General features: G+C 42.5%; 1 protein-coding gene across 1 annotated transcript; it reads right to left on the bottom strand.

Annotated features, from left to right (window-relative positions):
* Positions 1 to 8,196: 8,196 nt before the first annotated feature.
* On the bottom strand, positions 8,197 to 9,144 carry LOC132653973 (vomeronasal type-1 receptor 54-like). The gene has a single exon (XM_060383293.1). It carries the CDS (start codon positions 9,142 to 9,144, stop codon positions 8,197 to 8,199), a length of 948 nt encoding a protein of 315 aa, XP_060239276.1.
* Between the last annotated feature and the right edge of the window lie 3,351 nt (positions 9,145 to 12,495).

Below are 12,495 nucleotides of genomic sequence, written 5' to 3'. Positions count from 1 at the left end.
CACCTGGCCGAAAACAAAGTTAACTCTCCCAGCACCATCTCTAGGAAATATCATAGAATAAATACTTCATAGAAATTAGAGACAATCTCCCTGGCAATAATCAACGGAAATTGGTTGATAATCTGGTGGGAAAATTCTCCCCAATGTTTCAGATATAGATTAAAAGAACAGCCATTGTGATCATATGTCTTAGGCAATTGTGCCTCAGAGAGACATATACCTTAAGTAATTGTGATTCAGAAAAGGTCACCTCACCCATCTAACTTTTACCTAATCCTGTAACATCAAGGCATATGCCCCCCGTTTGCTGTCATAGAAACATGTGCTTCCCTGTTTGCTGTCATGAAAACTCCCTGATCACAGACTTTCCCTAAAAAACCTTGCTCACTCAGGGCTTCAGGTCCCACTTCTCTACTGCTGCAACAGTGAGACTCGGTCTCGAGTTTAATTGCTCTCTTAATAAAGCTCTCTGGCTATTGTATCGAGTTGTCTCCTAAAGGCTCTGAGGATCTTCTGAACCTGGCATTACATTTGGGGTCTGGTCCAAGGTACCTCAGGACCTCTAGGACTCCCAACCCAGAGAACTTAACCCCATGGGTAAATGTCTTTTGTGTTGTCTGCCTGCTTTATGTGTTTGTTTCTGTTCATTGATTTGAAAAGCCTCAATGTGATGTAGAGGTGCCTAAAAGTGGACAAAAGAGACCTGTTGAGGTCCAGGGCCTCAGGGGTCAAAAAGACATTTTTGGCCTTGTAAGTTTTTGCCTCCCTGGAAATCTTGGGATAGGGAAACCAGAGTGAGGATTGGTTTTCATAGCCTTTCTGGCACTTCTGTGGCAGAGAAGTACAGGAAATGCCAGGTTTTTGGTTTTACTTTGTTTCTGTGTAGGATTAATTTTCTTTTTCTTGGTGTTGTGGCAGGAGTTACTTTTGTATTTTTGTGATTAATTGCTTGTGGTCTTGCAGTTGCCTTTGAAGCCATAGCTCTTCTTGCTTTAGTGATTTTAGATATGAGCCCAGGTATAGGTTGTGAGTTGTTACCTTTAGTTTGTTTTTTGTCTGGGATGGCTGGTTCTTTTTTGTGTATGTGTGATTTACTATTTTTTGAAATTGCTCTCCTTACTTCTTTTGCGTTATCCTGAATTCTCTTGATGAAAAGACTGGCTGATGATATGGGACAGAATACTTCCAAACCCCTTGACTTGGTTCTGACACATTTTGGAGAAGTTAAGACTAGAATTCACGGTCTTTCAGTTGATGTTAGGAGAGGAAAAATGATGACTTTTTGCAGCTCAGAATGGCCCACCTTTAATGTGGGCTGGCCACCAGAAGAAACTTTCCACCTTCCCACCATCCTTGCAGTGGAAAATGGTATTTTTCAGCAAAAATGTGGGCACCCAGACCAATTTCCATATATTGTAGTCTGGAAAGACCTAATGATTCATCCACCTCCATGGATTAAGCCCTTTCTGACCCCCACTAATAATCCTCCCTCCAGAGACTCTACAAAACCAGAGGCCACTTCCCTGGCACCCTCACAGCCCCTTTACTCTATTTTTCAGGATGAGACAACCATGGAAATAATTTTTCCAACCCCTCCTCCTCCCACTCCTCAGCTAGCTCCAGCCCTTTATCCAGGTTCTGGCCCAGCACCAAAAACTCAGAGCCCCTTGGCAGCCTCTCCCTCGGGAACCAGATGACTGGAGAACTCAGAATCCAAGTTCTCTGACAATTCTAGGGATTTGATTGATCTCATTGAAACTGTTCTTTTCACCCACCAGCCCACCTGGGATGATTTCAGCAGCTTTTTAAAGTTTTGTCTGCCATAGATGAGTGCGGACATATTATATCAGAAATGCACAAAAATGTCCCAGACACTACAGGAGTCGAAACCACAGATGAAGGCCATACTGATGATTACTTTCCCTACAAGAGGCTCTTAAAGTGTCCACAGCAGCTTCTCAGGTAAGAAACTTGCAAGCCTCCATGGTCATAAAATAGTATTCAACAGGGAGCAAGATATTCCTCCCTTGAAATTAATGCTAAAGGGAGTAAAAATTAGTTTTATAGTTTTGTCTGTTTGTTTTAAATATATAAGTTTACTATGTTCTATATATATTTTGATGTCTGATTATTGATTATTAAATGTATTAAGACTTTACATAATTTCGGTCCTGTATTAAAAACCAGGTTTATAAAAATAATAATGTTTAAAACTACATTCATATAAAATATTAAAACTGCACCTCCATGTGTTTGATTACAAGAACTTTTCTTACTGGCAGCCAACATCAAAATAATATAGTTGGTATTGATTTTAAAAGTACTGAATTGTTTGCATTGATAAAATCTGGTTTTGACTTTTAAAATTATGGTTGTATTTTGTGACTTCATTTCTAAAAGGGTACCTTATTTTGATATTGCAAAAACGAGTTTTAAAAAGTTATGTTTCAGGTTATGAAATATTTTAAAGTTTATCAGGTATTTTAGACAATGACAGTGGGCATTCTAACAGAGAACTTGAAACAATTTCTCAGTCCTTTGGGGGAAGACAAAAGACTTTGGCATTTATTTTGTTAGTTTTACCAAGTGAAACCAAGCCATATGATTTGAACCAATTAAGAAAATTGTAGGGGCGGCCAAGATGGCGGCGCTGGGAGGACTCTCATTCTGAACAGCAGCACAGCAGGATCGGCACAGTGACCAGCAAGCAGAACTCGCGGCCATAAAACACACGTGACTGTGTTCCTCAGATGAGAGGATACCCCACGGTGGGGGGGTTCAATCAGCTTTAACTCACCCGGGTAAACCACAGAAGAGACCCTGGTTCCGCCAGGTGCTTGGTCACCAGCCCAGAGCTACACTCTAGCGTGATCTGGTCACTGTCCCAGACTGAACTGTGGGCCCACAACATCACAGACTGGATTTTCCAGTCGAGAGATAACCCCACGGAGCAGGAAACGATTGGGACCGACCTTAGGTCACCCAAACATCCCCTGGAAAAGACTCAGGTTCCACGGGCTCCCCTGGAGCCAGCCAGAGCCAGAGCCGGGGACCCAGGCGCCTGCATAGAGCCCTGCCTGCTCACCTGATTCGCCGCCTCAGATCGAACTGTGGGCCCCAGGGCACCAGAGACTCAGTTTCACCATTGGGTGCAAACCCACAGGGAGGGAAACGGCTGGACTGATCTCAGAGCACTCAGCTGATACCACCACCCGGAAAAGGTCTCGGGAAAATTACCCACTTTAGGCAGACGCCCAGGCTCCCAAAGGCCAGAAAAGCAGAGCCACGGGCGGGCATCTGTGCTGGTGGGTTCTACTCACCGCCACCCCAGACAGAATGGCAGTCCCCAAAGCAAAGCCTGGGTGTCCCTGGCAGGAGGAAACCCCCAGTGGGGGGATCATCAGGTCTAACTCTCAGGACACCCAGCACCAAAAGACTTTCTGGATTCACGCAGGCTCTAGGCTCTAGCTTTCTACTGCAGGCAGGAGTGTTGTGCTCAGCCACCATTATTGAGTACCCCTAGGGCACTGGGGCACACAGATGCATCCTCAGACCTACAAAAGCCAGAGAGCCATTACAGCAGCCCTCAGATACTGTGCCAAGGATCAACCAGTTTCCCCTAGGTAGACTGACAAAACTGTAGGAAACCTGGTCCTGAAGAGTTTAATTTAGCCAGAATATAACTCCATTTTGAAATAAAGATTTTGACTGGGAACTGAATTCAGGTACCAGGAAATATCACAGAGTGTACACCTGGCAGAAAACAAAGTTAACTTTCCTAGCAACAGCCTGCAGGAAATATAATAGAATAAATGCTTCATAGAAAATAGAGACAAACTCTCTGGCAATAATCAATGGGAATCGGTTAAAAATCGGGTGGGAAAATTCTCCCCAATGTTTCAGATATGGTTTAGAAAAATAGCCATTGTGATTATATGCCTTAGCCATTGTGATTATATGCCTCAGAAAAGGTCACCCCGCCCTGCTAAACTTCACCCAATTCTGTAACGCCAAGGCTTGTGCCCCCCTCCTTGCTGCCATGGAAACCCCCTGCTCACAGACTTTCCCTTTAAAAATCCTGTTCACTCAGAGCTCGGGGTCCCACTTCTCTACTGCTGCGCCAGTGAGACTTGGGTCCCGAGTTTCGATCGCTCTCGTAATAAAGCTCTCTTGCAATTGCATCACGTCGTCTCCTGGTGGTCTCTGAGGGTCCCGTGAACTTGGCATAACAGTCTTTCAAAAGGGCTGCACCCACAGTGTCCAGACCAGAGCAGTGCCTGCAGCCGGCATCCCAGAAAGGGACACACAGCTTCTGGACCAGACTGAGGCACCCAGCCTCCAGACCAAAGCGGTGCCCTGAGGTGCCAAATCAACCCAGGTGCACATTCTCCAGGCCCTGAGTGGAGCACTCAGCCTCTGGCCCAGAGACTTGCTGGGCGCCCCTCTTACTTACCCGGACAGAACTGTGTGCCCCAGGATAACAGACTGAGTTTCCCTGTTGAGAGAAAACCCCACAGCTAGGGAATCAGCAGGTTCTTCAAGAGGACTGTACCTAGAAAACTGTAACAATAGCAGCAGCTCACTAAATTTATAACGGAAACCCAGCAGTGGGGCAGCTGTCTTGAGCACTTATATGGGTAAGAGGAGAGCTCCCCTGCCCAACAAAAACCTCAGCTACTACTCAGGGCTATACACCTGAGGTGAGCAGTGGCAATTCCTGAGAAACACTGGCCATACAGTGACCATAACCAAAAAGCAGAGGAGGACTCCTTCAGGAAAATCATCTTCAGGCCAAAGGGGTTTCTCCCTACATCAGGACTCCAGAAAGCACAGAAACTAACAGCCAACACCTAATACAGCCCAATGGGTAGAGGTCAGCGTAAAAGCTCAACCAAACAAAAGACAGAGCAATATGGCATCTCCAGAACCCAGCCATCCATGGGCAAGCAGCCCTGGACAACCCACCATAATAGAAAATCAAGATGACCTTACATCTATGCTGATGAAGAGAATAATAGAGGAAACAAATAAAATACGAAAAGAATTATAGGAAGATAAAACCAAACAGATCATGGCTATCCATAAAGAAAGGGAGGAAGTTAAAGACAAGCAGATTATGCCCATCCATGAAAAAATATGGGAAGATGCAGCCAAACAGTTTGCAGCCTTTAGAGAAGAAATAATTAAATCATTGAAAGAAGTAAAAGAAACAGAGTTGAAGGAACTAAAAGAAAAAGAGGAAAATACAATCAGACAGGTGAAGGGAGTAAACAAAACAAATCAAGACCTGAAGATAGAACTGGAAAAATTAAAGAAAACTCAAATGGAGGAAATAATGGAGAGGAAGAATTTAGGGAAGAAAACAGGAACTACAGAGATAAGCATAAACAACAGACTACAAGAGATGGAAGAAAGAATCTCAGGTGTAGAAGATAAAATGGAAGAAATCGATGTATCTGTCAAAGAAAATATTAAATCCAAAAAATTCTTGACACAGACCGTCCAAGAAATCGAAGATAATATGAAAAGACAAAACCTAAGAATAATAGGAATAGAGGAAAAAGAAGACTCCCTTCTCCAAGGACCAGAAAATATTTTCAACAAAATCATGGAAGAAAATTTCCCCAAGTTAAAGGAGAAGCCAATAAGAATACATGAGGCCTACAGAACATCCAACAAATTTGACCAGAAAAGAAAATCCTTCTGCAAGGGAAGGATTGCAAGGGAAAAATAAAGAATTTAAGTTAGCCTGGATATGCTTAGCCTGAGTATAACTCCATTTTTTGAAATAAAGAGCCATCTTAACCTGAAGCTGAATTCAGGTACCTGGAAATATCACAAAATGTGCACCTGGCAGAAAACAAAGTTAACTCTCCTAGCAACAGCTTTCAGGAAATATCACAGAATAAATACTTCATAGAAAATAGAGACAATCTCCCTGGCAATAATCAATGAGAATTGGATGAGAATCATGTGGGAAAATTCTCCCCATGTTTCACATATAGATTAAAAGAATAGCCATTGTGATCATAAGTCTTAGGCAATTGTGCCTCAGAGAGGCATATGCCTTAGGCAATTGTGATTCAGAGGTCTCCTCAGCCCTCTAACTTTTACCTAATCCTGTAATGTCAAGGCATAGGACCCCATTTGCTGTTCTAGAAACATGTGACCTCCTGCTTTTCTCATGGAAACCCCCTGATCACAGACTTTCCCTTTAAAAACCCTGCTCACTTAGGGCTCAAGGTCCCACTTCTCTACTGCTGCATCAGTGAGACTTGCTTTCCGAGTTTGAGTGTTCTCTTAATAAAGCTCTCTTGATATTGCATTGTTTCGTCTCTGAGGTTCCCATTAACTTGGCATTACAATAGCACTGGAGCTGAGAGGAGGCTGAGAGCTTTTTCAAATTAAATTCTCTTGCTTTTGGGGAAGGTTATAATATAGCCCAGGCTGGCCTTACTTCACTGTAGCCAAGGCTGGCAGGCCTGAAGATTGCTCAAAGGCTGAACACAGGCTGGGATGCAACCTGGATCTCAAAGGTGTGAGGGGCCACCTTGGAATGAGAAACAACTGTGATTATTTGTATTGAAGCCAGGTGCAGGGAGCTCTTGAAGGGAGGGGTGAAGTGTTCTGAGAAGCAACCAGCTGTAAACTATCTACAACCAGCTGTAAACTATAGAGCAGAGTGATCTGATTTTCAGGTATAAGAACCCTGTGCTATGCATGTTCAGGGTCGTCTCCTGTCTCTGGAGGGGCGACCCTATCTCGATAGCAATAAAACCTCTTGCTTTGGCATCGAGCTGTGGTCTGTGAGAGTTCCTGGGAAAGGCGAGATCCTGAGATCCTGAGCAGTGAGACTCCAGGTCTTACAGGTGGACTTCTCTGCTTGCTCTGAGGACCTGAGATTAAGATGAGGACTATGGGGATTGGGAAAGGAGGAGGGAAGGACCCACATGGGGGGATACAAAATAAATAAAGTGTAATGAATAAAGAATTTTTAAAAAGATGAGGACTCTGAGAAAACCCTCATTGTTCAAGAAAATCTGTCATGTTTTAAAATTTGAAAAATCATATTTTGACAATTGTTTTCATTTTTAAAATTGTATTTTGCTTTAGTAGTTTTATTTATTTTTATTTTGTGTGCATGAATGCATGCCTGGTGCCTGCAGGATCAGAAACCATGAGATCCTCTTGAACTGGAGTTACTAACAGTTGTGAGCCTTCATCTAGAGGCTGGGAATTGAACTTTGGTCCTCTGCAAGGACAGCCAGTGTTCTTAACTCCTGAACCATCTCTCCATCCTCATTTTTCACTTTATTATTTCAGGGAAAATATACTTCATTGCTTGGTTAAGGTAACTGAACACATTGTTATTTTGGTAAAGCACACACAACACAAGAATTTCCCATCTTCAGCATACTGCTTTCATTGATTACATTTTTACAATCTGCCTCCACCCAGCACGTCGCCCATGGCCATCTCTCCTCAGCTGAGGATGAGAGTCTGCTTTTGTTTCCACTCCTAGAAAGCTTCCAAGCTCTTCCTGATCCAAGTAGTCCACACAGAATTCGTTCTGCCTAGACTCTCATTGCAGTCAGTACAGTTGCTTCATGCCAATCTGTGTGGGACCATGTGCAGAATCTCCTCTTTTAAAGCTGGAATAACAGTCCAGTGCAGAAAAGCTGAACTCTGTTTATCCATCATCAGGACTGCGTTTTATACATAGATTCTATGTCTGTCTTTGTCTCTGTCTCTCTCTGTCTCTGTCTCTCACTCTGAGTGTGTGTGTGTGTGTGTGTGTATGCTAAGTGATTTGAACATTTCTGGATACTTGATAATTATAATAATAACTATTTACAAACCTCGTTTGGCAAAACAGAGATAGCTGAGGGATTTGAATAAATGAAGACTATCATAAGTTGTCACGTATTATAAATTGCTGTGGATAATCCAGACCCTAACAAGAGAGTCACTTTATGTCTCCCCAAAAGACACACTGGGAAGTACAAAAGACTTATGTATCTGACATGTGGTTTGTCTTTTATGTGTAGCATCCACACAGCATCCACACATCTCATAAGAAATAGGTTTAACAACAACAAAAAGACAACTCTGTAATTTCATTTAACCTGAGGCTCATGTAAACTACATTACAATTCATAGCTCTAATGCCAGTGTACTGGCTCATCTTAAGGAATCTTACCTATACCTGAGTAATATGATGTTTACCATCTTGCCATACATGGATCTAAAAATGTTAGTTATGTGCTTTTCAGTACTGAGAACCAAAAAAGGGCTGGCTGTGGCATCACCATGGGCTGTGAGAATATGGACACAAAACAAAATCAGATCATCATCTATACTTCTTAGGTAGGAGATGACGCTGTCCAAGGTGTACATAACCATAAAGAAATTCATGAGGCACAGGATGGTCCGTGTGGCTCTTTGTTCTGCAGATGGTCTGAGGGAAAGGCTGGCACTGTGGAGAAGCTGGGACTGGTTCTTATGTCTGCATAGGAAAGTCACCATGTACCCACTGGAGAGGGTCATAAGACCTACAAAGATGACATCCCTGGAGGTCAACAATATAAAAAATGTGTGATGGACAGAGTAGCTCATGGGCACAGCACAGCAAGATTGACTGAGGCATGTAAAACAAGGTGAGGTCAGATTAGGCGTTGCAGTTATGTATGTTATAAGGGGAATGCTAATGGATGAATAAAAGATACTCAGGAAAAGAAGGCAACCTAGCATGTGGTGTGGAGATTTATATTTGAATTTTGCTAGACGGAAACTGCTGGGACTGAGGGTGATGGCCTGGAGAATGCTGAGCAGGCTAGTGGCAAAACAAGAGAGGCTCCTAAAAGACCTGTACAAGAACATAACAAATTTGCATGTGGAATCACTCCATCTCTTCCCTGGCATAAAAATGTCTGTAGTTACTAAACTAACGACTAGCAGCATCAGTATGTGGATTAGGGCCAAGAGACTGATGGGAAGATCAGTGAGTCTGGGCCTCTGCCCAGGAATAAACATGAGGATGTGGAAGAGAAGAAGGAAGCTGTTGCCTGAGAGCCCAATCCCAGCTCCAGCATAAATGGTGTTTCTTACCATGGTGTTACCTGACAGTTTGTTGATTTTGTTCATTTTAAGACTGAAAGAAGCAGGTAGCAACTGTGAGGGGAGAACAGCAAGAAGATTCCTTAACACCAGTCTAGCCTTGCTCATCAGCTGCAGACAATGGCAGCTCCACTCTCCTTAGAAAGATGTTTATTTCACAGCTCTGCCTTATACCCCTTAAGATTGCCTTCATCTCAAATTGCCCAGAAGGGATGCCCACTCTCTCCATTGTTCCGACACTTATGTGCCCCATCCAGATAGAAGCTTTCTCCCACATTACAATTGTCATGTGTCAAGAAAATATTTCTTTTCCTACTGTTTCCTATTTGAGGTTTCCTGAGGCAAAAGCAATGTCTTACTTGTCTTTCATCTGCATCATGTTGATTGCCAGACACAGAGCAGCTCTGCAGGTTTTGGTGAAGTTCAATGATGATTGCAAGAAAGTAGAAATAAGGTCCTCAGATGAAGCTGTGCCCTTGTCTTAAACAGACCCAGAGTCATTTTATTCCAGTCTCTTTCTTCTGCTCATTTACGTCAGACTTTGTGCTCTTCATGTGGATCTACAGGGAGCCTTAGGAGTGGAAACTCTGAATCCAGACTTCTTTACATCATACTCACTCCTGCCATATCCTGTGTGTGACCCTGAGCAGTCTGGGGCTGAGCTACATCGTTAGAACATATGACATCTGTGTGACTGTGTCAGGGAGATTTGTAAGGAGATGAAGTCTACATACCAAGCATGGTGTTCCCTGCACAGGGCGAACTCTTTGGAAGTGTAGGCTGCTGGCTTTATTCTCATGAAGGTTCCTTATGTTTGTGACTTGGGATAGTTAATACAGTTTTAAAAACATCTGTTTGGTTTCTCGCAGCCCCAAACAGAGAAGAGTATGTAGGAACACAATAGACTACCCAAGCAATCCTTTCCAAAGCATCCTGGTAGCATTTTAGGCCTTCTTTATGAATCTCACATTGTAACTGCATCTGAAATATGTTTTGATGTCACAGCAGAACAAAATCCTACATGAGAAGTGATCAGTTATCAGAAGCTGCCAAAAATGTGTTCTAAGTTTTGTCTCTTTCCACATTTGAAATCAAACAATTATTAAGAATTATAATTACAATAGATTGAGGGCCATTCCCACTGTGAGGTTTTAATGAAAGAAGAATTATCCAACTCATCCTAAATGATGGGCTGCACAGGTGTGTAGGATTTCATACCTCCTTGAGGAAGCAGTGATGCTTCTCAGACTCAGGTGACCAAAGCCTCAGATATACATCAGAAGATTTGATGAAGGGTCTTCTTGAAAGTTCTTTCTCATGCAATGCAAGTATTTAGTTTAATTCAAGTATCATAATCCTAAATTATGCAATATTATAAAAATGAAGTCAAATAGTAAAGAAATAATTATCATTTGAATATCAAGGGTGTAAGATGCTTTCATTTTATATGTAATGTGAGATATGAGGGGAAAGCAAAAGTGCCTGAGTTACAAAACCCGATGCACCAGCTAAGTAAATGCTCAGAGCAGGAGAAATGAGGGAGCATCAGTGTTCAGAAGTTCTGCCCTCCAGTCATGATGAGTTACATTCTAGAATGGAAGAACCAATTCCAAAGAGTGGTCCTCTGACCCCGAGATGTGTCCTGTGACATACACACCCTACCCCATTCCACAAAATACGTAAGATGAAAAGTAACTTTAAAAAATGAGAGCTAAGGTGGATGGCCAGTTAAAGACTGTAAACATAGGTGCTTGGTGTGGAGAGAACCTGCTGCTTTGACAGAGGACCCAGGTACAGTTCTCACCTCTCCCATGGCAGCTCAAAACCATCTGCATCTCTAGGTCCAGGGGTTCCAAAACCTCCTGAGGTCCTCAGGCAGCAGGCATGTATGCAATACAAATTTATAGACACAGCAAAATCAAACAAAACAAACACCCAAAAAGTGTAACACACATAACAAAATAACCTAAAAAATTTAAATTGAGATTTTCTAAAATAGAATGGCAAAGAGTCATTAGGAAAGGTGAAACTTCTACAAGATTAATATGCTGAGTTCTATGTACCACCAGAGTTGTAAATACATTTTACTGAGTGATTCCCATTGCATTACCATGCTCTTTATATAATAGATCCGTTTGATTACCCAATGTCAATTTCATCAGATGTCAGAAACAAAACGGAATAGGCAAGAAGAGAAGGAGAAAATGGAGGAGCCAACTTTCAGGAGTTTTAGGAAACATCCTAAGAGGAAAACTATTCTTGTTGCCCATGCAGAACACAGTCCCCTGTGCTCTCAGGCTTTTTACTTTTGTTCCTCTCAAGCTCTTGGGGTTTGGATCTTGGCTCTTTAGGCAACAGCAGGGGAAACTGCCATCTATCCACTGTGTATAAAATTTCTAGCATTCCAGCGCCTCCTCAAGGATGTCCTCTCAGAGGATGTGTTTTACTGTGTAGTGTACCACGAGCCAAGAGCATTTGCGTGAAATTCCTGAAACTGAGTAGGCGATGTTCTCTACTAGATAGTGATACAGTAAGGAGATTTCCTTCCAAACACACTGGAATTACTTTTAATTACTCAAAATACAGAGTGACTTACATCACAAATAGTTTTGTTTCAGTTAAGAATATAACAAAAGTAAAAGGATTTAATGAAGATATGAAATTAAAAACATCAATTTTTATAATAGGTACACAAATTAAATCACTAAAATATTCTACATATAAGGAAAATTCATGTAGTTCTTCACTGTGAGTTGCTTAATTAAAACAAAATGTAAATATGAAACAATGATGTTTCCAAAAAAAAATTAACTAATATTAGGAGTTGCAGGAAATATCCCAGGAGGAAAAGTATTCTTGTTGTCCATGCAGAGCACAGTCCCCTGTGCTGAGGGGTGTCAGAGCTCAGTGTCTCCTCTGCACATGCTGAAAACTTCCCACAGCCCAGTAGCCCAGGGCTCCTCCTCCCACAGACTGCCTGGGTCCCTACCACCTTCTGATTCTGCCCTGGGTGCAGAGCACTTACCCAGATGGACATAGCAGGGGAGGACTGTGGCCTGAGGAGATCCTGAACAGCTTAGGCTGAGGGAGAATTTAATGCATCTCTACAGCCTGCAATTTTACTGTTTGTGGAAGGTGACAGGTTCCTGTAGGGGAGCATGGAAATGTGGTTCCCAGGGGGGATCTTCCCTGCCTGTTGTTCTCACTCACTCTGTCCTGGATAACAACCATCTGGGGAGGGCTGAGCACACACTTTGAGTCCCCTTGCCAGACCTGAGAAAGGGATCAGAAAGTTTATGACAGCCCTAACTTGTTGCTGTTATTTTAACTGTACGGTCTAATAATGTTTATTATTGTCCCTATAATTATCACGGCAGT

The sequence above is a fragment of the Meriones unguiculatus genome, chromosome 5 (assembly GCF_030254825.1).
Source record: "Meriones unguiculatus strain TT.TT164.6M chromosome 5, Bangor_MerUng_6.1, whole genome shotgun sequence".
Classification (NCBI taxonomy): domain Eukaryota; kingdom Metazoa; phylum Chordata; class Mammalia; order Rodentia; family Muridae; genus Meriones; species Meriones unguiculatus.
The sequence above is the reverse complement of the archived record's forward strand: the minus strand, read 5'-3'. Positions and strand labels throughout refer to the sequence as shown.

What these genes read in the sequence shown, in the direction of transcription:
- LOC132653973 (XM_060383293.1), bottom strand. Translation starts at nt 9,144, where the DNA reads ATGAACAAAATCAACAAACTGTCAGGTAACACCATGGTAAGAAACACC.